This window comes from Cetorhinus maximus, chromosome 19 (assembly GCF_964194155.1).
Source record: "Cetorhinus maximus chromosome 19, sCetMax3.hap1.1, whole genome shotgun sequence".
NCBI classification, from domain to species: Eukaryota; Metazoa; Chordata; class Chondrichthyes; order Lamniformes; family Cetorhinidae; genus Cetorhinus; species Cetorhinus maximus.
The window spans coordinates 69,706,814-69,734,687 of record NC_135897.1 but is presented as its reverse complement, the minus strand read 5'-3'; the positions used below and the strand labels follow the sequence as shown (position 1 = coordinate 69,734,687).

Sequence of the window (27,874 nt, the reverse complement as noted above, 5' to 3'; positions counted from 1 at the left end):
CTTCAGCCACAGAATGAGATATTGTTATTGCTTTAATTAAGGAGCCTGCTTAGGCATCCACTAAATCTTTCTTTTCTCTATTCAAGGTACCAGCAAGAAAAGGGGGAGGTCCACAATACAGAGCACTCACAGATCCACCTCCAATCCCACCACCGAGGAGGATGCCTCAGAACCCTCCACCTGTGCAGTGACATTCACCTCGGTGGATCCACATTCTAGAATAGGCTCAGAGTCACAGTCTGGTGGGCACATCACTGACATAGATCCACTGCTGGCGAAGGAAATGACAGCCGAGGTCTCTGACACTCGGAGGACTGCTAGAGACCAGGCCCCTGCTTAGCCCCATGCAGATAACAAGCCTTTGGACTCGGCCCAAAGAGACCTGTTGGAGATGCAGAGACAGGCAGGGGAACATCAGGCAGAGTTGCCAGAGGCCATGCGCAGACTGAACTGAAGGCTGGAGGAGTCCGTCCATGTTCTGCCTTCTGTCGTGGCTCTGGCCTGCAAGCACTTGGCTGCCTCCCTGGAAAGGGTGGCAGGCGCCTTGGAGACCCAGGTCCAACAAGACATACAGTGGCTGCCGGATACGCGCTTGGACCCAACCTCGGGAAGTGCGGGGGATAGGTACTGCTGAGAGTCCCCTCTCCCTTGCTGCCCCACCCCACAATCCCCCTCCTACTATCACTCACCTATCACGGCCGAGCAATGAAGAGCTGCCAGGCTCTAATTGGCCGGCAGCTCTCAGTGGACGGAAATTCAACCCCCCGCCTCCCACCGGAGTCCTTGACCCTGGGGAAGGCACACTGCTGCCCATGCAGTTAAATACCTTATTGGCACTTAATTTGCCTAGCCTTCCCGAAAAGACGTGACACTAGGCTCTCGCCTGCTGTCCAACAGTGGGCGAGAGCCTCGTCACCTACATCAAATTCTGCCCTTTGTGTGTAAACCACACGCTATTCCCACTCTTCCCATTCCGCTCCATTGATATACAAGTGGGAATATGATTGGAGGACTCTACATAAATATTGACACTGGTCAAATACAAAGTAATAGCTGTAAAAACAACCCTCGTAGTTGTAAAATCGAGCCTGAAAGGGCAATACCTCCAACCCTGACTAGATAAGGGCATTTAGCTGAGTAAAGGGTACATGATCGAATGTAAACTTCAGCCCTAATATAATTATTTTAGTGAACCTCCTACCACAATAAAATATTTACACTACAATAAAAAATGATAACAAAATAATTAGATATACCCAAAGGGGTGCAGACATAGCTTGTGCATGAGGTAAGTTTTTAAAGCAGTGTATTTGTTCCTAGAACAGAGGCTGCCTAAAAATTCCCCGCTGGAGAGACAACTCTTCTTCAACCCTTTCAATTCGGACTGAAGATTGGCAGAAGCTGAATGCAGATTTTACTGTCTAGCTATTCCTAATATTTACCCTCTATACAAATAGTCAATCAATGCTTGGTAGAACAAATGCAGCGGTTAGTGGTTTCTGATAGATGGTGCAGGATTCACTGGTTTGTATCAACCTTGGAGATATTTTGTACATTGTTATAGTCAAATTAACAAATGGTTGTTTAATTCAAATACTAAATAGCCAGATTAATGTAATTCTAGTGGCAGTATTTCCTGATCAAAGCATTCCCCTCAGTTCTATCAGAAAATTACTTTACTGCCAGAGAATCATTACAGCACAGAAGGAAGCTATTCAACCCATCGAGTCCATGTCAGCTCTCCTTGGAGCAATCCAATCAGTTCCATGCCCCCATGCTATCGCCATAGCCCTGCTGAGAGCCATCCCCTTCCCACCATCGCTCACCTGAGCCTGGGTCCCTCCTCAATCCGAGGCCAAGGGGGTGTGTAGTACCGGCGGCAGCCACCACCTCCATGTGGCGCTGCTGAGTACATAAGAGCTGCTAGCCTCGGATTGGCTGCTAGCTCTCGGCAGACGGGACTTCTGCCCTCGAGACCCTTGATCCTGGGGGAAGGCCCATCACTGGCTTTCAAGTGCTTGAGTGGCACAAGATGCAGCAGGCCCTCCTTAAAAGAGGAAATGCCGGGATCCCGCTGGCTCCTCAGTGGTGGCTGAGACTCCCATCACCTCCACTAGATTCTGCCCCATGATGTGCTGTTTTCTATCCTTAAGCTAATTTTTTAATTCAGATTGACATTGACCCTCCAGTTCCATGAGTCTTAATTTTGTTGACCAGTCTTTTATGAGGTACTTTGTCAAAAGCTTTCTTAAAATCCATATAGACAACTTCCAATATACTCCCTTAATCAAACTTCTCTGTTACTTCATCAAAAAAATCAATTAGATTAATCAAACATGATCTGTATTTACAAACCTATGCTATCCTGAATTAACTTAAACCTCTCCAAATACCTGTTGATTATTTTCCCCTTATTATTGTTTTTAGCATCTTACCCACCAATAATGTTAAACTAACTGGCCTGCAGTTGCTAGGACTGTCCTTACACCCATTCTTGCAAAAGGGTGTCACATTTGCCACCCTTCAATCCTCTTGCACTGTTCCATATCTAGGGAAGATTGGAAGATTATTGCAAGCCTTTCTGCTATCTCCAACCTTTAGTAACCTGGGATGCAAGCCATCCAGACCTGGCAACTTATCCACTCTAGGCACAACATAGCCTTTCCAGAACCTCCTGCCTCTCAATTTTCATCCCATTCATTATCTCTACCATCTCTGCTTCTACCAATATGTTGTCAGATGTTGTTAAGCCATTGAAGTGCATCACCATTTTTATAAATACATTGTTTAGCAATATGTAATGAAGCAAACACCCCAAAAAGGGATAACCCAATTAGCAGGTATCATGTAATCTGTTCAAGCTGTGTTGTTTATAACGTAGGAAAGTGTGGGGAAAGTGCGCAGGTAGGGATTGCGGTAATTGTACAATCTGTTTCAGGAATCATCTGCAAGGGTGATGCTGTAAGCAAATTTCGTAATGGGTACCCCTCCTAATGGGAGGACCACGTCATTTCAGAGACCGCCCTCAGTTAGTTGGGCCACATTAAAAGAAAATGCAAGATCTGCAAACCAAGCAGGGGAGCTCCCCTTCAGCACAGCAAGAGCACTGGCTTGAACTTGTGTGGGGGTGGTGGCACAATCTCGGAACCAAAGCATTACTCACTTGTGGAGGAAACTAGCTTGCAGATATACTGAGTATTAAGAGCGTGTGTAGTGTTTAATCACCTTGACTCGTTAATGGCTATTTTCTCCCTGGAGCTGTGAAAGAGATGGCCATGATATTGTTTGTTCAACAAACCTTCTTGGTGTTTTCTGTGACTTTGTGGCAAAATACTCTGGGTAAGTACGACTTTCTTTTTATTTTGTGGTTTTTTTAAATCTTGTTTATGTTGAAAGAGGTGTTTAAGTCAAAAGGAAATAGATTTTTCAAACATTTTGATTAATTCAAATTGATATAGAACTTTCAGTGCAGTGAAAACTGGCTAAAGATATATACATTCCCTTCATGAGTGCAGTCCACTCTTATGTCTTTTGTTATTTGCATTTAATTTCCACAATAGTCTGGAAATTACTGTTAGCATTATCATTGCAGAAATGTATGATGCATTTTTTAAATTAAATTCCTTTCTTTGGTATTTTAGTAACATTAGTTCATCTAAAATAAACCAGTTCTCTTAAAATAGTGGAGAGAAGAATTTTATAATGGTATTTTAAGTGTGTGAGCAACAAAATCACTGTAATTTCCAAAACAAAGTTTCTTTCATTATTTATATTAGGCACATTGCATTCCCTTTGCCGCAAGCCCAAAGATTTGGTGCCTTTCAATTGTCACTTACTATGATCCACCAATATGATAGGGGCTCCAATGAAATAATGGGCAGTAAGCTGTCAAATGGGGCCATTTAGATGGGCAATAATAGAATAGTAAAGGTGAGAATCTGGGTCAACTGCTGAAGGTTTACTGCATTCACAAACCACAAAAGTGATTCTCAGGTTAGTTAATAAGTAAGACTGTTACAGTCAACAGTACAGGCTCTGTTCGGTATGAATGAGCAGGAGCTCGGGCTTTTAACACTATATTTACTATGAAATCAGGTATTCAGTTCAATTTAAATATATATTTGCATTTGGCAGAACATTAATAAAAAAACGTAGCTGACATCTCCCCTTGCTGCTTCTTTCCGTAGCCTGGTTGGGTCACACCCCACTGTAACTATTTTCCCTTGGTTTACTCCAGCTTTCATGCAGCAACTGATAACCGCAATATGCAGCTTGTAGTCTGCAAAAGAAATTAAATCATGGTTAATATAGGAAAACTTTACGCTTGTCTGTAGGATCACAAAATGTTACGGTTTTTTTTTTCGCCCAAAGCTATTGAAATTTAAATTTCTTCAGTTGGTCCTCATGCAGTTGATCATGGGAGCCAAAGAATTGCTTCGGAATTTGAACCAATGACTGCAAAGGAAGGATGGGATGTGGGGAGAGGGCAACAAGCTTGGGCATGAAATTCCTCTTTTAATGAAAAATGGGAACATAGCACCAACAAAATTGCAGCCTTGAAATAGTTTGTTCCTAGGAATGGGATTTCACTGGAAAGCTATTCATTTGTGTAAAAAAAATGCTGGCAATATCTGTGCTTTCTTTAAAAAAGGAATTTCAACTCTTATGTTTTATGGCTTGATACACTTTAGAGAGAACCCATCACATTTACCAAGTTATATGCTTTGACTTCTAAGATCAGGATACATAACACAGCTTAGGGCGCATTCATAATTTAACTACCAATGTAAGTGTTAAATGTTTTATTAACTAAGTTTATTTGCATTTTCGTGCATTTGAATTGGCTCTAGATAAGTTTAAAAAACACCCAATAGCCCTTTGACACCGACTACATTGCCTTCAAAACAACTCCACTTCAGAAGTAATCTATTAGTTGTGAAGTACTTTCATATCCTGATGATGTAAGAAGCTGCCATATATTTTCAAGTCCAACTGTGCAATTTCAAATCCAAATGATTTTAGATGGTCTCCTTGGGGGTGCAAGCTGGTCAGAACCTTACTCCAGACTTACAATGCCACATAACACTCATTAAACAGTTTTACTGCAACATTAAAGTTCCAGCATAAACACACTTCTACTTATTTTCATAAATGACGTCCAATTCAGCGAAGAAGCATATTTACCCTGTTCTTTTGTAACAGTAAATTATAATCATACCCTCACATGTTTCTACTCAAATATAGAGGAACGTTGAGCCACATTTGCAGGAAATTGTGTTTCTGCAAGTTTCCTGTGGAATGTTATACAGATTCAAGCTTTGCTCGAGGTTCTGAAGTAAGGGAAACAGGCCATCTGGGAGCTGAGAGAACAGAGCAAGCAACTGTGTATCTCTTCAACCAATGAGATTGAAGGATTGAGAAATAAACGGAGGGATGACAGAGAAGAAAGTGTAAAGTAGAGCGGGAGAATTTAGTGTCAGGTCAGGTATAGAAAGAGAAATAAAGACAGGGAAAGAAAAATTGGATTAAGAGAAAAAGAGACCGAAAGGAAAAGTAAAAACAAAGTTTTAAACTTTAAATGAGATTTTTAAAGATCTGCCATAACAATTAATACATAAAGGAATGAGACTTCACACTATTAGCCGTTAATTTCCAGTTCCAGAGAGGTTGATTGGCAGTAATAAACAGATACTTTGCACTTGTTATGACAAAACTTAAATTTCTGTGGTGAGTTTAGTTCATATCTACCACAGAAATACAGCAACTTTATAACATTCAATGGTGAGGCAGACAGCAAAATGTCACTTTCGCAAAGCTAATGCTAAAATGTTGGAACTCGGGCAGCACCTTTTAGGCATTGAAATTAACCGTGCATCTGCCAATTCCCTGAAGTTGCTGTATCATTGATGCTTAAACAACAATCAGCCCTTTTAGCCTCCCTGTTACTTTGACAGACAAATTTGGCCTGATAATACACACAGCTCAGTCTCCATTAGTACAAGACACAGAGAGTGACATTTTTCCCAGAGCTTCACAGCACCGATTTATTTTCACCAAGATCAGATGATTCCCCCTTATGGTAGCCTGTCACTATAGGCCTAAGTCTGGTTCACAATGAAGTCTACAATGATTCTATGTCTAGAATGAGTATGCAATATATTTAATGTATAACATGTAAAAAATATGGCAAATATGTAAACTTGGGAGCTCTAATATTAATCCTGTTTGATTCTGATTACATTCTTCCTTTGCTAGAGCATTTTGTAAATAAAAAGTGATCCTCATTCCCCAACATTTAAACATGGGTGAGAAAAATGCTCAGGAGCTTCCAAATTGATTTAGCAAATACAGGTTGATGCCGACATTGCAAACCTAATTATGCTTGTCCATCGCTGAAGCCTATACAGCTGGCACTTTATTGCGGCATTCACCAATCATACCTGCAAGTAAAAAAAAAAGACCTTTTGACCAAAATGTGGCACAGTTAGCCTGAGTGAGGACATGTGAAGATGTGTGTGAGCCTAACTAAGTGCAGTTGGAATTTAGAAAACTATAATTTACGTTTTAAAAGGCATATCAAAATGCTGCCACAGAAATTTAAGGGGTTCATCCAACTACCCTCTCACCCCACAGTATAAGCATTGCTTTCCAAATATAGGCAATCGCAATGCAAATACAAAACATCCAACAACTTGACAATAAATTAGCAGCTTCAAAAGCCATTAGGAGGGCTAATTAATTGAAAATGTATACTGGTTCAGTACTTTACTTAGATTGAGGTTAAAGTTCATCATTGGGACTGTGTTTCAGAAACAGCTCTCCACATTTAACAAAGCGATATCTGATCTGTGATCACTTAACCTCGACGCTAAGTAGAAAAAGTATTCCATTCCCAGCAGTGAAAAGCTTCAAATTTTATCACAAAACACCATTAAATTATCTTATTCATTGGGTAACTATAGCAAACTTTAAATGTAACTGTATAGCATCATTTAATGTCGTATAACTTCAAGATCTATATTTCTGTCTTCTTTGTTAGCCATTAACGTATGAAATTATTTCTAGCATGCATACATCCCAGAGAACAGTCTAAAAATAGATATCAGGAAAAAGCTGGTTAATATAAAGAATAGCAAATAGTTGGCAGTCAGTTTAAGCAGCAATTTAATCTTGCATTTCCATTTTCAATCACTAACTACAAGAAGGAATCCTGAGTACATATTAGATATATGTTGTATTCTTCTCTGTCACATTCTGGAAGATGGATCAAATTAATGACTTGGGTAAAACATATGCTTTCGCAGAGATTTTCTTTCCCCTGTCTCTGATTCCATCTTTCTCATGACACAAACAAATCAGTCAAGGTCTTATTGAATGGCGGAGCAGGCTTGAGGGGCCAAATGGCCTACTTCTGCTCCTATTTTGTACGTTCATATGTATGTTCGTATGATTTTTTTTTCAACATTCATTCTAAGAAGCAATGTCACATCAAGAATTATCTAGTGGTGGAAATCATTAAGTAAATCATAAATCCAAGTAAATTGTAATCCTGAAGGCTACACTGATAAAGCTGTGACTTTATCATGGGCTGCTGTTAAAGTCCAGCATTGATGACTATACAAAGAAAAGCTGACATGGTGGTACTTATTCAACAGGAAGGTACTGGGCTTTATGTTGCTCACTGTTTCAGCATGCTTTCAAAGAAAATTTGTTCAAATCAGTTTCAAATGTCTCAGGACTCAATGCAAGCCAGTCTGAATATTTTTGGAATACATATATTTAAAGTGTATGGCAATGCAGTGCCAATTTGCAATACAGATTTATTTTGAAAACAAATGGAAAGTTGAGATAATCGAATTGTGGTCTGAACCAAAGCAAATAGTTGGAACGCAAGCATGCAGGAGTATATGTCCTTTAGGGGACATATATACTATTCAAAAGAATAATTTAATATACATAAATTGAACAATGTTGTATACATCGATGGAAAAAATGGGAAAATGGAATTATGAATATAGATCCCTATCAGAATATGCAGTTTTTATAAGCCTAATTTTAGAGAGTTGTCTCCTGTAATTATTAGGCTATCTTGACTACTGGTTTAGTCTTACAAAGCCAGAGCAGTATGGAGTGAATTTTATCGCACTGTACCAAGCATTGGACCACACTAACTGACCAGATTTATGAATCATGAAAAATATGTGAGCTATCCCATCCCAACATGTGAATGAATGCCTCTGTGGTTTTTATTTTCAGGTGAATCCTTAACACTGTCACAGTATCCTATGACCATTAAGAAGAAAACTGGGGAATCAGCTGAAATCCACTGTAAACTTTCCAGTGGAAATGCCACTGAAGACCTGAGACTGGTATGGTACAGATACACAGATCAAAGCCGATCAAAGATTGGAGAAATCAATCTGAAGACAAGTAACACCACAGCTGTTGACCATGTCGTTTTACAGTGGAGTCTTGACAACCACATAGCTTCAATGTCAATTAAGCATCTGATGAAAAACAACTCTGGGGCATATGGCTGTGAACTGTTCACATTATCTGGCAATGTCATTATAAAGAAAGCCAATGCAACAAACATCACTGTTACTGGTAGGTCTCCACCTTTTTCCAGCATCTAAGTAAATACCTTAATATCTTCTCGCAGATAAATTGTTGAATTTTAACATTCATTCATATTTACATATATTCAGTATTATGATTTAAAAATCACTAGTGTAATGTAGTTAGGGGTTAAATTCTTTGGTGCAGAGATAAGCAACATCCATGCTGCACATTGCAGCTCAGATGACAAATTCTACAGGAAAACCCCAATAGATTGGCTGCCTTCTTAATTCAACACTCGTGGATATTTTCCTATATTTTGCACATTACAACACTACTCATTTCACACATTGGGTTTGCTATTTATATCATAATTGCCTAAAATGGTTAATCTGTTATGGTATCAAGTTAGAGTGCTTAAAACAACCCATCAGTAGTAGATATTGTAGCTTTTAACATTTCAGATATCCTCCATTAAATGTTTTATTATCGGACCAGAACGTACTTAATTCAAATGTTCACTGTGCAGTAACCACTGTTTATGTGAGCTTGTTGTAATCTAAAGTGAAGGGAAGCCGGCTGAACCTGAACCTGCAAATTAAAAACTTGATATAATGATTTGCAAGAAAATAACATAACATTATTCGAATTTATTTTAAGTCCAAGCATAAAGCCGTGATTCTATTCAGCATTTTTATAATGACCAAAAATATTAGTGTTTCCATTAACAGCAACTCTCTCTTTATGTAGTGGCAACTGCCGATGAGAGTGAACTGTTTAAAAACAAGATAATTCTGGAGTCCTTCCTCCTCATTGTCCTTGCACAGGTACTTAAAGGACTTTTAACTGGGTTCACAAGTGTTCTTTCTTGATTTCTGGAGTATCTTAAAAATTGTTGAGTAAAACCATCCCATATTGTGGAGCTAGACAAAGAGAACAACATACACACATAAGCATGCACATACTTGTATTCACAAAGCTGTAGATAAGCCAGATTCGGGAATTGTAAAGGTTGCTGCAGCTATACAGTGTGCAAATGCACATGGTTAAAAAAGTTCAAGTTAAGTCTAAGTAGCTTTGATGTGTCTGTTTTTTTTTCCTCTCCACCACTGGAGAGTCGACCTTTGCTTTTCATTTCTTTCCTTCTTATTTAATGGTTAGCTACAGTGCATCATTTTAGTTCCCATTTTCATTCTTTTAGTGCACATTTCAAAGATAGGTGAATATTCTTTGAGATTATCTGACCCTATCAAAAGCTTTTTACATTGCAGTTGCTATGTTGTAGTCTGTTCTGGGTTCAGGTCAAAATCTCTTCTCAGGTTAATATTGGCAGGTGATTCTTTGTTATTAGCTATGGGAACTGATGTGAGTTCTCCCCCATTTATGCATTCTGTCAAAGTTTTCAGGTAGGGTATCTTTTAGAATTCTTGAGTAAAATGTAGAAAGAATGCAATTGGAATTATGGAATAGAAATCCTAACTTCCATTGACATGGAAAAGTTACTTTAACCTAATTGAAATACTTGTATGCATTTACATGATACATTTTACAGTAGCTATTTAATATCCCCACTAAAAAAATGAAAAAAGTTCATGTTCCAAGTTTACAACCAATGAGTCACTTTCAAAAATATATTTATAAAATACCCCAAATTGACTCCCTCCACCAGCTTCAATCTTACTTTTTTAATCCATGTCACATGGTTGATTAATTGCTGTGTAATAGGAACTACTGCAGATTGTTTATTTTCTGGAAACTAATGTCAGGAACACTACTGTTATTTCTATTGCCATAAAGGGGGCTATTTGTTTGTTTTCCAATGTTGGTGCTAGGTAGATCCAACTCCATACGACAAAGGTAAGTCAGTTAGATCAGAACCGCATAGTGACTGAACAAACTTCTTGAGGCTCAGATATTACTTTATGAAATAGAACATTAAATTTTCAGTGCCTTAAATTGAACTTTTAATTAATTTAATAAAAACACTCAGGCATTGAAATTCTTTCTCACATTTTCCCACTGCAACTCAAACAAGAGTGGTGTCCACAGTAGAGTCCAGGCCTTGGGGAGGTAAACCTTGATAAGGGGGAAATTGAGACTATAGATGCACATTTTTAATATGGCAGGGAGGAATTCAATTCCTCCCTACAGGGTCTGGACAGAAATTCTATAAGTCTAGCCTCCTTGAGCAGGCAGGTGTCAATTGACCCCATGTAACTAAGATGTAATTCAACTGACCCTGCACACTCTGGGCAGGGTCAGCGGCAGAAATCACCAACAGGTACAATCTTGGCGTAACTACTGGATCACATTCCTGAGATTTTTTGCAGCCTTGATGTTCAAGAAATAACTGGCACAGGGAATCCTCACCATATCAGCAGGAACTGCTGATCAGAGGCTGACTTGATCCCCCAGGATAGGAGTGAAGACAGTCAACAGGGAGCTCTCCAGGAACTCTTAGCTATAGGCACCAGGGCAGTTTTATAAAGACCATGGGGAAAGTTTTCTGTATCTGCTATTTGTAATGAAATCATAAATGCAAAGCGGATCTTTACATTTTTATTGCAAACACCAAACAGATGCAATTTTACCAAACTACCAACAATTTATTTATGAAGTTTCCAAATGATAAATGGCAGTGAAGGATAGAATTCAATCCAGGGAAATGTGAAGTTATGCATTTGTGGTGGGCAAACATGGCAAGGGTATACGAGAAATAATAAATGAAAGGATACTGAGAAAAGGAACAAAAGGACCTTGGAGTCCATGTCCACAGATCCTTATAGGTAGTAGGACCGGTAAATATGTGGTTAAGAAGGCTTATGGGGTACTTACCTTAATGGACCAAGGCATAGTGTATAAGAGCAGGGAAGTTATGCTAGAACTGAATGAAACACTAGTTAAGCCACACCTAGAGTACTGCATACAGATCAGATACAGCTTGCATTACAGGAAGGATGTGATCACACAAAGGTACAGAGAAGATTTACGAGGGTGTTGTCAAGAATGGAGAACTTTACCTATGACAAAAGATGGGATTGTTTACTTTGGAACGAGAGAGACTGAGGGAAGATTATTTAAGGTGTATAAAATTACAAGAGGCCTAGTTAGAGTGGGTGGAAAGACCTATTCCCTTTACCAGAGAGGTCAGTGACCACAGGGCATAGATTTAAAGTAGAAAGATTAGAAGGAATTTGCAGAGAAATTTTGGTTGTTGGTGGCCTGGAACTTACTTTAGAGGTAGAAAGCCTAATCACTTTAAAAAAAATATTTGGATATGTATTTGAAGTGCTGTAACCCACAGCTTTGGACTAAGAGCTAGGAAATGGTATTGGGCAGATCACTCCTTTTTGGTCAGCACAGACGCAATGGACCAAAATGATCTTTTCTTATGCCATAAATCTTCTGTGTTCCTATATTCCTATGATTGTCCTTGGGCTTTTTTGTGAGTCTGTGGAGCCAGTAACAAACACAGTGGAACGAATGCCTCCAAATTCAACTGATCTGTGTCTCCTCATTTAGGAACCATTTGAGTAATATTTTCAAAATGCTTGATCAACTGGAAAATAGGGATTTTATGCACTGATACAAGTCAGACAAATGGTCATGTTGACAAAGGGACACAGGTGGGAAACAATCTGGCTTACTAGGCATATAATCTCAAAATTAAAAATAACCCAAGTAAGCCACAGAAGGTTTTATTTTCTTTTCTTTTTCTTTGTTCTTTGTTTTAGTTTGACAGGCAATATGATCAGCACAGGCTTGGAGGGTCGAAGGGCCTGTTCCTGTGTTGTACTTTTCTTTGTTCTTTGTAGTACAAAGGTGAATATTAGTAATTAGGTGATTTTAATGGATATGAAAACCCAGGCTGTGAGTCATCAGAAAGTCAGAGTACTAAGTCTTTCATAGTACAAACAACCTTCAGAATCGGGTGTACTATTCCATTCACATCATTCAGAAAAGCCCAAAAATGGTCAATGAACTAATGCTGCCTTAAACATTTTTGAGGAAAGATCAGTTTCCATGATACAACCACGCTCTATTATGCAGAAAAGCGTGTAAAGGTGTTTCCCAGTGTATTTCATGAATTGTTTAACTGGGCACAATGTTCAACTAAAAAAAAGCATACACATTAAATAAAAATATGTGTACTTAGTAACTGTCACAGTTAAAGCTAATAGTTAAAAGGAAAATTCCTTAGACACCAAAGCTTAGTAAAACATTTGCCTGGGGCCAATAATGGAACCCTCTTTTTTCTTTAGCTATTAGGCACTGGAGTGTTTTTAGAAGGGATGTAACTTCCACCATCAGCCTCACGGTAGGGAAACTCAGTCTTTTTAAGTCATCAGATCTCACTTTTTGACTGTTAATATTTTTTTCTTTGATAATTATCTCTAAAGTGTAACAGGAAGCAGTGCAACATTGAAGGGTCGCAGTAACAAGAGCACAAAGTGTGCATATCTGTTGGCTTAATCTTCATCTAAATGAAAGTGCCGTGCATTTCTTTCAAAGCCTGCAGTCATTACATAAAGAAAGACTGTTATGTTCCTCAATTGTTTCCAGAATAATGTCAGAGAGGGTAAAACTGGTCTACAGCTAAATGACAAAATAGTTGATGATAAATCGGCAGCCTGTTTTACACTCTGCCCTATTTTCTTTTCCGTGAAAATTTTATGCAATCACTGAAGATTGCTTTCACCCTTTGAACTGTACCAAAGTTACAGTTTGCATTTTTCTTTGCCAATGTTATTTTAAATTGTTATACACTTTGCTTTTTGCTTATTATGTACCATTTATGAAAAAGATAGGCATTCAATTCTGCATTTCTTAATATGAGCTCACCCAGAATGGGGCAAGACAGTCAACATATATCCCCCAAAGTTCTTGATAATCAACTTGCAACGCAGAGCTTGGAGATTTTAATCGGTTTTACAATCAGCTTTATAACAGTCTGAAATTTATGTTCTGTAAGAAAAAAGTTTGTATGCTGACCATTACAGTGAGACTTTTATTATAAACTTAAAAAGGCAGAATTCCTTTTTATATGAAAATAGAAAAGTGCCTGGCATTCACAATAATTAAAAATCCACTCACAAAATCGCATCCTCAGAAATCCATGGAAATGAAAATTAAGTGGGTTCCATAACTTTTTTTAATTTGACATTTTCAAATTCTCTAATAACAATGAATTAATGTGACTCTGCACTTTTAATTGTTAATTTTTAGCACTATTGAGATTCATTGGTAGTAATTAACAATTATCATGTTGTTAAAATGGCACTTACACTTGAAATTACAAGATATAATTTTCTGTATCAAGGTTAGTTGATATTTACTCTGCAAGTACAGCAAATTCTCACCATTCAACAAATTTCAACGGTTAGGCAACAGCGAAACACTATCTTCGCAAAGCTGTGGCGGAGCATCACAACTTGGACAGCAACTTTTGGATATTGGCATTTAATACAGATCTGAGCCTTGCCTAATTTGCTGTACAATTTTTGTGTGACCAACAGCAAGTGCTATCAGCCTCACTGTTATTATGATGGTCCAAAATCTGTTCCAAATTATGTATATGAGCAATAAAAGCAAAATACTGCAGATGCTGGAAAGCTGAAACAAAACCAGAAAATGCTGGAAAACTCAGCAGGTCTAGCAGCATCTGTGGAGAGAGAAACCGTGCTAATATTTTGAGTCCGTATGACCCTTCTTCAGAGCTGAAGAGAAGTGGAAGTGTGATGAAATTTATAGTTTAAGGGGAGTGGGGCAGGTGGAGCTGGAAAGAAGGCCACCGATAGGTGGAAGCAAAATATTGATTGACAAAGATGTCATGATCTAAAGGACAAAGGGAGTGTTAATTGTAGTGGTTAATGCTTAAAAAGGTGCTGATATAGTGGCATAAAGGTAAGAAAGCGGAATGTGATAACAGCAGAACAAGGGTAGCATTGTGTGAAAGGACAACATGGAACAAGTAACAGGTGGCCTTGTCGGGGGTGGGTCGGGGGAGGGGGCGGTGGTGGGATAAAAAAAGGATAGAAAATGGGATCGAAGGGGCAGATAAAAAGGGGGATAAAACCACGGATAAATGAATAAAAATAAAAATAAGTTGATAAAAAATAAAAAATTAATATGGAGAAAAGGGGATTAAAAAAGGGGGTGAGGATGGAGGAGAGAGTTCATGGTCTGAAGTTGATGAACTCAATGTTAAGTCCGGAAGGCTGTAAAGTGCCTAATCAGAAGATGAGGTGCTGTTCTTCTTGCATTGGGCTTCACTGGAACATTGCAGCAGGCCAAGGACAGACATGTGGGCAAGAGAGCAGGATGGAGTGTTGAAATGGCAAGCGACCAGAAGGTCCAGGTCATGCTTGTGGATAGACCAGAGGTGTTCCGCAAAGCGGTCACCCAGTCTGCGTTTGGTCTCCCGATGTAGAGGAGACCACATTGGGAGCAGCGAATGCAGTAGACCAAATTGAAGGAGATGCAAGTGAAGCGCTGCTTCACCTGAGAGGAGTGTTTGGGCCCTTGGAAGGTGAAGAGGGAGGAGGTTAAGGGGCAGGTGTTGCACCTTCTGTATTTGCATGGCAAGATGCTTTGGGAAGGGGATGAGGTGTTGGGGGTGATGGAGGAGTGGGCCAGGGTGTCCTGAAGGAAACAGTCCCTACGGAATGCTGACAGGGGGGGGTGAAGGGAAGATGTGTTTGGTGGTGGCATCATGCTGGAGTTGGCGGAAATGGCAGAGGATAGTCCTTTAAATGCAGAGGCTGGTCGGGTGAAAGGTGAGGACAAGGGGGACCCTATCATGGTTCTGGGAGGGAGGGGAAGGTGTAAGGGCAGAGGTGCGGGAGATGCGTTGGACACGGCTTTGGGCTCAGTCAACCACAGTTGGGGGAGAAGCCTCAGTTAAAGAAGAAGAAAGGCATGTCAGAAGTGCTGTTTTGGAAAGTGGCATCATCAGAACAGATGCAACGGAGGCGAAGGAACTGAGAGAATGGGATGGAGTCCTTACAGATAGCAGGGTGTGAGGGGTTGTAGTCGAGGTAGCTGTGGGAGTCGGTGGGCTTGTAACGAATATTGGTGGACAGCCTATCACCAGAAATGGAGACAGAGAGGTCAAGAAGGGAAAGGGAAGTGTCGGAAATGGACCATGTGAAGGTGATAGAGGGCTGGAAAAATTGATAATTTTTTAAAAGTAAGTTTGATTTCAATTACAGGCAAAAAATTTGTTTTGAAGTGTTGGCACAGGCTGGTTCTGTAAAATGTTATTGAGAATTATTGGAGAATTGAGATTTCCTATTGTGCACTGAATGAAATATTATTCAATTTTAGAGCAGCAGATTCCAACCCCAGGAAGCAGAAACAACACAGACAACATGACTGAAGAATTCCAGAATAATGGAGCTAGAATTCAGATAATCGTTGCAGCAGTAATAGCTGCCTTCGTCATCATCTGTCTTCTAATTTACATTTTATTCAGATACCGACCAAAAAAACAAGGTAAATAGCACAAGGGTTTTTATTGGTTTAACTAATTTTATAGTTCAAGTAGATACTCCAGAAAATCCTCTAAAGCAAACTGGTCAAACATTATATAACCATATGGTTCAAAACTTCAACTTTCCAAACATATAAGCCTTATCTATCTTAAACCATCTGCATTTATCTATCATCTAGCATTTTTAGAGACTGAAAGCGAAATGGAATTTGATATTGTACCAAACCACAGGTTATTTTTTCCTACTATTCCCACAGAGGTTATTTATCATTTTCTGGTGTTCCTGTAGTCCTGACAGAGATGGACATATTACTGTGATTGTACAAAGATAGGGAAACCGAAGTCAACATCACAATGCAATTGCATGATTGCATCATTGATGGCATCTATTAGCACTGAAATTTTATCATGTTTTATTATAAATAAAAACAAGACAAAATCTACAGTCACAACACCATTTAGAGGAAATTTGTTAAGGAGTCACACAGTCGAAATGAAATCACTATTGCAATAATAGTGCAGTATCCAAAAGATTAGCTTTTACCTTCATAATCTAACATTTAGTTAAATCATAGCAAGCAATGGATTTCCTGGGATTGATTGTAAAAATTACCTTTGAGTGTTGCCATTACTGGGGAAAGATCTCAAATTAAACATATTTGGTGGAAACCCCAATAGAGGCAAGTGGTAAAATAATATTTGAGCCCAACATATTTTCCCACTGCAGATGGGTATGCTATGGATTGACCTGGATGAGATACAACATTGATGTGTCAATGTGTTGTACAATGGTCCATGTGTTGTAGGTTTGCATCAATAATGTCCCATTTGGAAAATTTCTGAGCCCCGGTCATACCCTTAGAGGTAAAGCTCCAAGATGTCATACACAAGAGGGCACCAAGGGGAAAAAAAAAACAATACAATGAAGTCAGATTCTTCCCTGTTAGGAGGATGAAAATTAAGAGACAAGTCAGCTTGGGTCATTCTTCCAGCAGACAGTTACGGAGCAAGATTGACAGAGGCCTTGTTGGCCTCTGTCCAGGCACTTCGAATGGTAAGAAGGGAAAGAGAAAACAAAAGGATTATTTTTAAATGAACAGTAATATTATTAAGATGACTAGAGCTAGCATCATTGGTTTTAGGATAGAAATCAAGAGAATCTGAAGTTCAAATCTCCTCAGGATCAAACTATTTATGTTCGTACAAACAAATCTATGACAAATAGTTCCAAATTGATAAGATGAACAGCCTATTTTGAAGCTCAGACAGAGTTCCTTTTCTTTTCATTGTTCATTCTCAGCATGTGGATGTCGCTGCCAAAGTCAGCATTTATTGTCCTAGTTGCCCTGAGTAGGTAGTATTATAGCTGAGTGCCTTGCGAAGCCACTTCAGAAGGCTTTCAACCATATTAATTGGTTTGTGACTGGAGTCACATATAGGCCAGATCAGGTAAGGATGGCAGGTTTCTTTCCCTAAAGGGCATTAATGAATCATTTTTGGCTTTTATGACAATCCAATAGCTTTGTCAGGTAGGATTTAATTGGTTCGATGGGTGTCTCACCCACTGTCTGAAGAACTGGTGAGGAACCCCCATCAGTTCCATGGGGGAGGCCCGATAGAATTAAGTGCCCATCAGACACTTAAATGGCCCTGTCGAGCCTTCCCTGAGATGAGGACCCTGTGAGTGGAGCTTGCCAATCAAAAGCTGACAACTCCTCATTGCTGTCAGTGCCACTGGGAGCAGCTGCTGGTAATACACCCACCAGAAGCTCAGGGCCAACGAGGGACCCCAGGCCAAAAGTCAATGAGGGTAAGATGGTGGTTGCAGGGAGGGGAATGTGGGAGGGCTGGAGGGTCAGAGGCGAGGGCAAGGACCTTTCAGTGGCCCTCCCCCCTCCTAATTCCAGGTCCCATGGTCAAGCACTAAGTGCCTGACAACAAGGGACTCCTCCATCCAGGAGGTTGCTAGCATGCCCAACAGGGTTTTGCTGGGCAGTCTTTGTCTGATGAAGGAGAGCCATGCAACTCCCATTTAATCCCTGAACCACCACTACATTTCCAGGGTCTTTAGGAGAATTAGTGTCATTTGGCTCACTAATGAGCCTAATTGACATCCCACCGGCAGACAAGATTCCCGCATTGGGTCCTTTGTGCTCCCAACCTAACTGGGGCCAGTTTTCCCAACGCAGGTACTCCCGCCCAATTCTCCCGTCCCTCTCTGCCGTCATTCCTGCTCTGCCAGGCTGAATTAAATCCTGCCCATAGTGACTGTTTAACTGACGTTGGTTTTTTTTTTATTTCCAGATTTTGTTAATTGAATTCAAATTCCCAAACTGCCAGAATGGGATTTGAACTAAAATTCTTTGGATTATTAGTCCAGGTTTCAGGATTAATTGTCCAGTTCCAGATATAAATGAGCCAATAAAAACAAAAGTCGTGGCATCACCGGGGTTTTCAGGCCCCGCTGCAGTGGCGCCCACTGCATGGGATGTGACAGTCCAGCCAAAATTCCATGGACTTACAGCGGGACCAGAAAATTCCGGCAGCAGGAGGGGTCAGAAGGTCCTAGTCTACACTGACAAGGAGCATGGATTACTATCGGAGCACTGCTTTAGTTACAGTTTCAAAGGCTGAGCTGCAGTATGTTTGACCCCATATGTTTTTCTGTATCTTTTTATTCCATGTCTTTAATAAATGATTTCCCTCGCTCCAAGATTGATGTTTCATACACATGACATCCATTTAAAATCAGAAGCAGTGTTGAACTCCATTCTATTAGAAGCCACTTGACCATAAAGGAAATGGAATAATTGGTCCGTGAAGTTGAAACAAAAATCTTTTCTTCCAGGAAAAGCATGTTCCCCTCCCCTGCAATCATCTCAATATAAACACAAGTACATGGACTAAATCTGAAATCTTAGAGACCAAAGATCATTTCTGAGTGGAATGGAATGTTCCACTCTGCCTTGCTGGACTACTTTGTCCCTCTCCTGGAGCTTTTACAAAAGAATGAGCGTAGTAAGATCTACTGACAGAAGGCTTTGCAACTGTATGTACATTGACACCTTTTTTTTAAACAAAAAAGAAAAAATTGTGCCTTTACTAAACCAACATTTGTAAAAGTCCCCTGTCCTGATGTTCCACTGTGGAAAATCAGTTGATGGACAATCCTAAACCAAGATAAAAAAAAATGAGAGGAATGATAGACACAGAGATTTATGTCTTCCATCTATTTGTGGAGATTGAATCGACCACTACTGCTGACCTTGCTCAGGCATTCATATACAGTTTAAACTATCAATATGTATAAAATCCATGAATGTACATATCCCATCACCTTGGCATAATTCTATCATCAACCTTCTGGCATAAGTCTGTGCTCTCACCTAATGAGCTATTAGAATTATGATATTCTGAAAACTACCTAGAAGGCAGGTTGTTCATAATTTCTAAAATGAGAACTTGCATTAAGTTTACACAGGACACAACAGTAATTTAGCTACTCAAAGCTCTCAGTATTTACTTGTGCTTTGGTTCTACTTCAGTCTATTAATACCCTGATTTTAACTATGTTATAATCCTTCACAGTGTTCATTCCATTAAACCGAGAAAGCTGAGACCTGCATTTCCCTGCCACCTCTTTGTCCAGTTTTTTTTCCTGAAAGCTGAAAGTCGATATTGTAACAAATATGTTCAAAAATGATTGCGTCCAGCTCCTGTTGATCAGCAGTGTGATAGCTAACCAACATGTGGCGAATGTGGTAATAAGGCATTTGTGGTACAAGTGACCACTGACTGAATTTACAGAAATTGGTTAGAAAAGAAGTCATACATGCTAGGGGGCTTCATTTTTCACATTTGTAAGAGGTGATTTCTAGAATGATATCACACTGTACAAAGGTTTGAGTTGGAGCAGATGGTGCTTTTCTCATCCAATCCACTTGCGGATGTATCATATGCAGCTTGTGAATTTGTATTTAACAAGTCTCTTTCTTCTTATAGGTACGGATGCCAGTCCTCCTGCAGCAGATGTCAGTTGTCAGGTAATTGTGTTCTCGGTTATCATCGCATAATATCAGGATTTAAATCATTCGCTGGTTTCATTTCTATTAGCTCTGATCCTACTGTTGGCATGGTGAATTTATTCAGTTAAAGTGATGATAATCTGTGCAATGAACATTTGCTCAAATGTCACTGTATAGGATGGTATTCAGTTGATATTCTTCCGTACCAGCAAATAACATGATTCTCACCAGCCACAAAAAGTAAAAGTGAGGAGCAGAGGTGATTCTGCCATTATATTTTATGTTGACTATGAAATGGATTAGAGTCTATAGAAGGATGTGCAGATTATAAGAAATAGTAATTCGTAATAATGTGGGCCTTGTTGCAAGTTTGCTCCTAGCCAAAGGGTAGAAGAGGCTCAATAGTGCTAATTGCTACTAAGTGAAGACATGGTTGAGATAGCCCTGTGAGTACCCAATCTGTAACAAGCTCGTGTAGCTCACAAGCTGTAACAGTGGCATAGTAGTAACGTCACCCGACTGGTAATCTAGAAGCCCAGGCTAATGCTCTGAGGGCATGGGTTCAAATAACACCACAGCAGCTACTGGAACTGAAATTCAATAAAACCTGGAATCGATTCTGTGGAGGCTAGTCTCAATCATAATGATCATGAACCTATCATTGATTGTCATAAAAACCCATCTGGTTCACTAATGTCCTTTAGGAAATGAAATCTGCTGTCCTTACCTGGCCTGGCCTACAGGTGACTTCAAACCCACAGTAACATGGTTGACTCTGAAATGGCCTCACAAACCACTCAGTACAATGGTAATTGGAGATGGGCAACAAATGGTAGCCTTACCAGTGATGCCCAAGTCCCATGAAAAAATAAATATCTGAAGAAGCAAGGAAGTTTGCAGCCAACAAATTACTCATGAATGTATCCAAGTACCTCAAACAGCAAAGAATAAATGACTAGAAGTGTTGGATAAAAATTGGACAGGACACTGGAAGAAAACCCCTGCTCTTGTTGGGATTGTGCTGTGTGATCTTCTACATCTACCAGAGAGGAGAAGCTCCTCCAAGCCATAAAAACACCATTTCAACTTGCTTTTTTGGTGTTTCTCCTGCATACAAGCTGATAATACTGAGCAGAGCATACATGGCATAAGCTTTACCAGGTTTCCATCAAAATCGCAATCAGGGTTCAATGTATTCTATAGAATTGGATTTGCAAATTAAAAGGGACTACGGCCTGATGCCAGCTGGCAGAGCACTGGTGTAAACAGGGCAGTAAGGTATTTACACTAGCTGCTCGAGCTAGAATCTATCCCATTGTGTCCACACCTGCAATGTTAAGATTTAAATATTCTAAGAAATTGCACATGTAACCTGACATATGTTCCTTCCCATTAGCAAATTAGGCATGTGTGAGATGATATGTACATAGAAACTAGGAGCAGGAGTAGGCCATTCGGCCCTTCGGGCCTGCTCCGCCATTCATTATGATCATGGCTGATCATCCAACTCAATAGCCTGCTCCTGCTTTCTCCCAATACCCTTTGATCCCTTTCGCCCCAAGAGCTATATCTAACTCCTTCTTGAAAACATACAATGTTTTGGTCTCAACTACTTTCTGTGGTAACGAATTTCACAGGCTCACCACTCTCTGGTTGAAGAAATTTCTCCTCATTTCAGTCTTAAATGGTCCACCCCATATCCTCAGACTGTGACCCCTAGTTCTGGACTCCCCCACCATCAGGAACATCCTTCCTGTATCTACCCTGTCTAGTCCTGTTAGAATTTTATAGATTTCTATGAGATCCCCCCTCATCCTTCTGAACTCCAGTGAATATAATCCTAACCGACTCAATCTCTCCTCATATGTCAGTCCTGCCATCCCAGGAATTAGTCGGGTAAACCTTCGCTGCACTCCCTCTATAGCAAGTACATCCTTCCTCAGATAAGGAGACCAAAACTGCACATATTATTCCAGGTGTGGTCTCACCAAGGCCCTGTACAACTGCAGCAAGACATCCCTGTTCCTGTACTCGAATCCTCTGGCTATGAAGGCCAACATTTGCCTTCTTTACTGCCTGCTGCACCTGCATGCTTACCTTCAGCGACTGGTGTACAAGGACACGTCTCATTGCACATTCCACTCTCTCAATTTATAGCCATTCAGATAATAATCTGCCTTCCTGTTTTTGCTACCAAAATGGATAGCCTCACATTTATCCACATTATACTGCATCTGCCATGCATTTGCCCACTCACTCAGCTTGTCCAAATCACACTGAAGCATCTCTGCATCCTCCTCACAGCTCACCCTCCCACCCAGCTTTGTGTCATATGCAAATTTGGAGATATTACATTTAATTCCCTCATCTAAATCATCAATATATATTGTGAATAACAGGGGTCCCAGCACCGATCCCTGTGGTACCCCACTAGTCACTGCCTGCCATTCGGAAAAAGACCCATTTATTCCTACTCTTTGTTTCCTGTCTGCCAACCAGTTTTCTATCCATCTCAATACACTACCCCCAATCCCATGTGCTTTAATTTTACATGCTAATCTCTTATGTGGGACTTTGTCGAAAGCCTTCTGAAAGACCAAATAAACCACATCCACTGGCTCCCCTTCATCAACTCTACCAGTTACATCCTCGAAAAATTCCAGTAGATTTGGCAAGCATGATTTCCCTTTCATAAATCCGTGCTGACTCTGTCAATTCTGCCATTGTTTTCCACGTGCTCAGCTACTAAATCTTTTATAATGGACTCTAGAATTTTCCCCACTACCAACGTCAGGCTGACTGGTCCATAAGATACATAAGTGGATCAGGATTGTACAGGTATCCAAATTTAAGACCTGCATATGGATATACCGGGAGGGGGTGGTGTAGTGGTATTGTCACTGGACTAGTATTCCCAGGGCAGTATTCTGGTGACCTGGGTTCAAATTGCACCATGGCAGATAGTGAAAATTTAAATCAATAAAAATCTGGAATTAAAAGCCTGACAATACCACAAAACCATTGCCAGTTGTCATAAAAACCCACCATGGTTCATCAATGCCCTTTAGGGAAGAAATGTCAATTTCAATATGATAAAACAGGATCTGGCCAAAGTGGACTGGGAGCAGCTACTTGTAGGAAAGTCTACATCAGACCAGTGGGAGTCATTCAAATAGGAAATAGTGAGAGATCAGGGCCAATATGTTCCTGTAAAGGTGAAGGGTAGGACCAACAAGTCCAGGGAACGAACCCTGGATGTCAAGGGATATAGAGGATTGGATAAGGAAAAAAAAGGAGGCTTATGGCAGATACAGACAGCAGAAGCCCTACAGGAATATAGAAAGTGTAGGGGGGTACTTAGAAAAGTAATTAGGAGAGCAAAGAGGGGACATTTAAAAAAAAAAATTGGCAGGCATTATAAAGGAAAATCCCAAGGCATTGTATAAATACATTAAGGGCAAGAGGGTAACCAGGCAAAGAGTGGGGTGCATTAGGGACCAAAGTGGCAATCTGTGGGTGGAGCTGGAGGACGTAGGTGAGGTTTTAAATGATTACTTTTCATCTGTGTTCACTATGGAGAAGGGTGATGTAGATGTAGAAATCAGAGAGGGGGACTGTGATATATTTGAACAAATCAGCCATTGAAAGGGAGGAGGTATTAGTGGTTTTAGCGGGCTTAAAAGTGGATACATCCCCAGGTCCAGATGAGATGTATCCCAGGCTGCTATGTGAGGCAAGGGAGGAGATTGCAAGGGCTCTGACACTAATTTTCAAATCCTGTCTGGACACAGGAGAGGTGCCAGAAAACTGGAGGACAGCAAATGTGGTACCATTATTCAAGAAGGGTAGTAGGGATAAACCAGGTAATTACAAGCCAGTGAGTCTAACTTCAGTGGTAGGGAAACTATTGGAAAAAGTTCTGAGGGACAGGATTAATCTCCACTTGGAGAGGCAGGGATTAATCAGGGATAGTCAGCATGGCTTTGTGAGGGGGAGATCTTATCGAACAAATTTGATTGAATTTTTCAAGGAGGTGACTAGTTGTATAGATGAGGATGGTGCATTTGATATAGTCTACATGGACTTCAGTAAGGCTTTTGAAAACATCCCGTTGGGAGAATGGTCAGAAAGGTAAGAGCCCATGGGATCTAGGGCACTTTAGCAAATTGGATCCAAAATTGGCTTAGCACAGGAGGCAGAGGGTGATGCTCGCAGGTTGTTTTTGCAATTGGAAGCCTGTGACGAGTGGTGTACCACAGAGATCAGTGCTGGGACTTTTGCTGTTTGTAGTGTACATTAATGATTTAGATGTGAATATCGGATATATGATCAGTAAGTTTGCAGATGACATGAAAATTGATGGTGTCATAAATAGTGAGGAGGAAAGCCTTAGATTACAGGATGATATAGATGGGCTGGTAAAATGGGCAGAGCAGTGGCAAATGGAATTTAATCCTGAGAAGTGTGAGGTGATGCATTTTGGGAGGACTAACACGGCAAGGGAATACACAGTGAATGGTAGGACCCTAGGAAGTACAGAGGATCAGAGGGACCTTTGTATACATGTTCATAGGTCCCTGAAGGCAGCAGCACAGGTAGTTAAGGTGGTTAAGAAGGCATATGGGATACTTGCCTTTATTAGCCGAGGAATAGAATATAAGAGAAGGGAGGTTATGTTGGAGCTTAATAGGCCACAGCTGGAGTACTGTGTGCAGTTCTGGTCGCCACACTAAAGGAAGGATGTGATTGCACTGGAGAAGGTGCAGGGGAGATCCTGGCTCACAATAGGCTCACAGCATTTAAGGAGTATTTAGATGAGCACTTGAAATGTCATAGCATACAAGGCTATGGGCCAGATGCTGGAAAATGGGATTTGAATAGATAGGTGCTTGATGGCCAGCATGGACACAATGGGCCGCAGGGCCTGTTTCTGTGCTGTGTAACTCTATGACTCCAAATGATGCAAATTTGGGCTGATGCAAACCTAAAATCGCTTTAGGATTCTACATCTGGAAAACATATACAATGCACGAATCAAAAAATAAACCTTATTCATGTACATTTTCTTTCAATTCATTTCAGAAAGCAGAGGACCCCATTTCCACAGTGTTCTCCATGGACTATGCTGTACTGAAGATCCCCGGAAAAATTGATCGGCAGAATCTAGCATCTTCAATCGCCTCTGATGATTCATGCTATGCTACAATAGTATTTGCACATCAAGTGCAAGCTACCAGTGTGCAGAAAACAACCATCAACAACTAAGGGATTATATTTTTGGTATTTTTGGTACCCGACTACTTATCTTTGTCCTGAGAACTTTCAAGCATTATGTTGAATTATCACATAACCTTTCTTACCATTTCTTCTACGAAAACATAAGGCACAGTTTAACTACCACAAATGAAATTTTGAATCACTTGCCAATGCAGAAGAAGTAAAATCCTAGCAAAATCAATCTTACTTTAGTTACAAGAATTGACAAATTTGGATGGAGGAGAGAGTGTTTAGGAAGTGCAGGAAGGACGCCATTAGATTCAGCAGTAACAGTTTCAAGTTGATACCTTTGAGAGGAGTTCACGCACAGGCAGCTGGAAAGAATAGGCAACTACTCAGGCTGGTTGGTTTACTTTCCTATTTTTGGCTCTGACTGCAATCTAAAATTTGCTTATGTTAGGCGTGATCTCACGGAATCAGTGCTGAATTTTAATTCCATGAATTAAACCCTTAACACTTACACTACATATATTTGTAGTAACAATAAAAGAGCATGACATTCTCATTTAGCAATATCAAAATTTCAAAGTATTCTTCATTTTGCCTGAGATGGACAGTCCACATTAAACAGTTATTTTACAAGGCCATAATGTGATCGAATGATTCAGATAATAATGTTCTAAATTTATAGTTTCCAAACTGTAAGACTGTGTTGCTATATCTGTATTTTAAATGAAGATAATAACTATGCTACAAGTTTTCATTTTGAATGTCAAAATACAAGATTAGTAGTCATAGAGCTGACATAACGGCTGTTATGGAATGTATCACTGACTGAAAACTCAATCATGTTAATCATTTTAATCACAATTCTTATAAGGGATTGAACAAAGACGGTTGCCAGGTTATAAATTACAATACCTGTCTTACAGTGAGAATTATGTGGAACCAAGACTAGGGGCTGAATTTTCAATTGTCCATGGGGGCAAGCTTGGATACGGCCCATAATTTGGCACTGCTGACCATCGTGTCAATGCAGTACCACAATTCCAAACTGCAGCCATTTTCAGAGAAGCTGGCCAGATCATGAAGTGCTACCCACCCACAAGCAGTGGGTAGCCAATTTAGTTCAAATTAATGTCATTAAGGAATAAGAATGAAAAGTACTGGAAATACTCTGCGGATCAAACAGCATCTGTGGAGATGAACAGAGTTCATAGTTCAGGTCAGTAATGAAGGGTCACCATCAACCTTAAGCGTTGGCCAGGATTTTCCGACCCTGCCATGGCTTCCCCGCAGCAGATGCAGCGAGCCAATCAAATCTCCTTTGACTTCGATGAGACAGGATAGTCCCACTGGCAGGAGGGGTCAGGAAATCCTACCTGTTAACTCTGTTTCTCTGTCCACAGGTGCAGTCTGACCTGTTGAGTATTTCCAGCATACTTTCTGTATTTATTTCAGATTTCCAGCATCTGCAGTATTTTGCTTTTGTGACCTAATGTATTTAAGGGCCTATTAATGTTTCCAGTTGGCATGCGGGCAGCCCTCATCGGCCTGGGACAGGTCCAGTCTAATGTGGCGGGCTCAGGTCTGGAAAGAGGTGGGGGGACACATTTGAACCCCCAAGGAACCCAGTCCCCCACCTGTAATGAGCACTGGGCCACAGCTGGCCACACAGTGGAGGGGATGCCTCTCCAGATGGCGGTGGGGCAGCGCTCTAGCCTCAGGAGCCTGCCTGCCATCCCTATTTGCCTGGCGAGCCCACTCCCTAGCCATGCCATTCCTTTGAAAATAGAGAACGACCTGCCTGGAACAAGCCATGTGGGGTCAGGACACAGAACTGGTGGTCCGCACATCAGGCTCCTTCCCCCAAAACGAAAATTCAGCCCTAGGGTTCTGAGATTGACCTTTAAGCGCCTGATGATATGCAGTTTTTCTGAAATTATCCTCATTACCAACGTGACTGTCAGAACCCTCTTTATATTTTACCTCCAGCAGCAACTGAGTCTCATTGGGAATAAATTAAATTTGGAAGATTAAAGTAACAAAGATACGAATTGATGTAGGATGAATTAAGAAGAAAATAATAAATGAAATACTGACCAAAGGTCAGGGGAACTCTCAGAGCTGCTTCCGTTCCTTTGCCCAAAGAGCGGTGGAATTGATCCAGCAACCATTTAAATAATGGTCAGAAAGTTGACACCTAATATGCCTCCCTGGTGTTGAATGCAAAGGAGGTGAAAATACTACAGAGTGCACTTGTTCTCTGAAAAAATGGCAATTCTTACAATTCACTGATTAAAAAAAAAACGCATGTTAATTGTGCAGTACATTAATCACACTCCAAACATGAGACACAATGTGAGTCAAATCATTTAATATTTCCTGCAATAGAATAATCTGTCTATAGATATTAACAATGGATTTATCATGCGTGGTCTACAGAGATGCCTTAATGATCAGTTAGCTATGATTCCACTCTGGTACAAATTGAAATTGGTTTGCTAGGGTTTGAAAACATTTGTCATCTGCTCTGAGATCTTTATTTTTTAGAGTCCAGATTTGTAGAAAATATCAGTTT

At 40.3% G+C, this 27,874-nt stretch overlaps 1 protein-coding gene across 1 annotated transcript; it reads left to right on the top strand.

Moving 5' to 3' along the window:
* Positions 1–3,085: 3,085 nt before the first annotated feature.
* Positions 3,086–25,922, top strand: LOC144693892 (uncharacterized). The gene is made up of 5 exons (XM_078564067.1): positions 3,086–3,339; positions 8,257–8,607; positions 15,886–16,053; positions 20,054–20,094; positions 25,159–25,922. Exons 1-5 carry the CDS (start codon positions 3,270–3,272, stop codon positions 25,339–25,341), a joined length of 813 nt encoding a protein of 270 aa, XP_078420193.1. The 5' UTR covers positions 3,086–3,269; the 3' UTR covers positions 25,342–25,922.
* Positions 25,923–27,874: the final 1,952 nt, after the last annotated feature.

What these genes read in the sequence shown, in the direction of transcription:
- LOC144693892 (XM_078564067.1), top strand. Translation starts at nt 3,270, where the DNA reads ATGGCCATGATATTGTTTGTTCAACAAACCTTCTTGGTGTTTTCTGTG. An exon ending in TTTGTGGCAAAATACTCTGG is followed by an intron (nt 3,340 to 8,256) that starts GTAAGTACGACT and finishes TTTTATTTTCAG; the next exon opens with GTGAATCCTTAACACTGTCA. An exon ending in AACAAACATCACTGTTACTG is followed by an intron (nt 8,608 to 15,885) that starts GTAGGTCTCCAC and finishes ATTCAATTTTAG; the next exon opens with AGCAGCAGATTCCAACCCCA.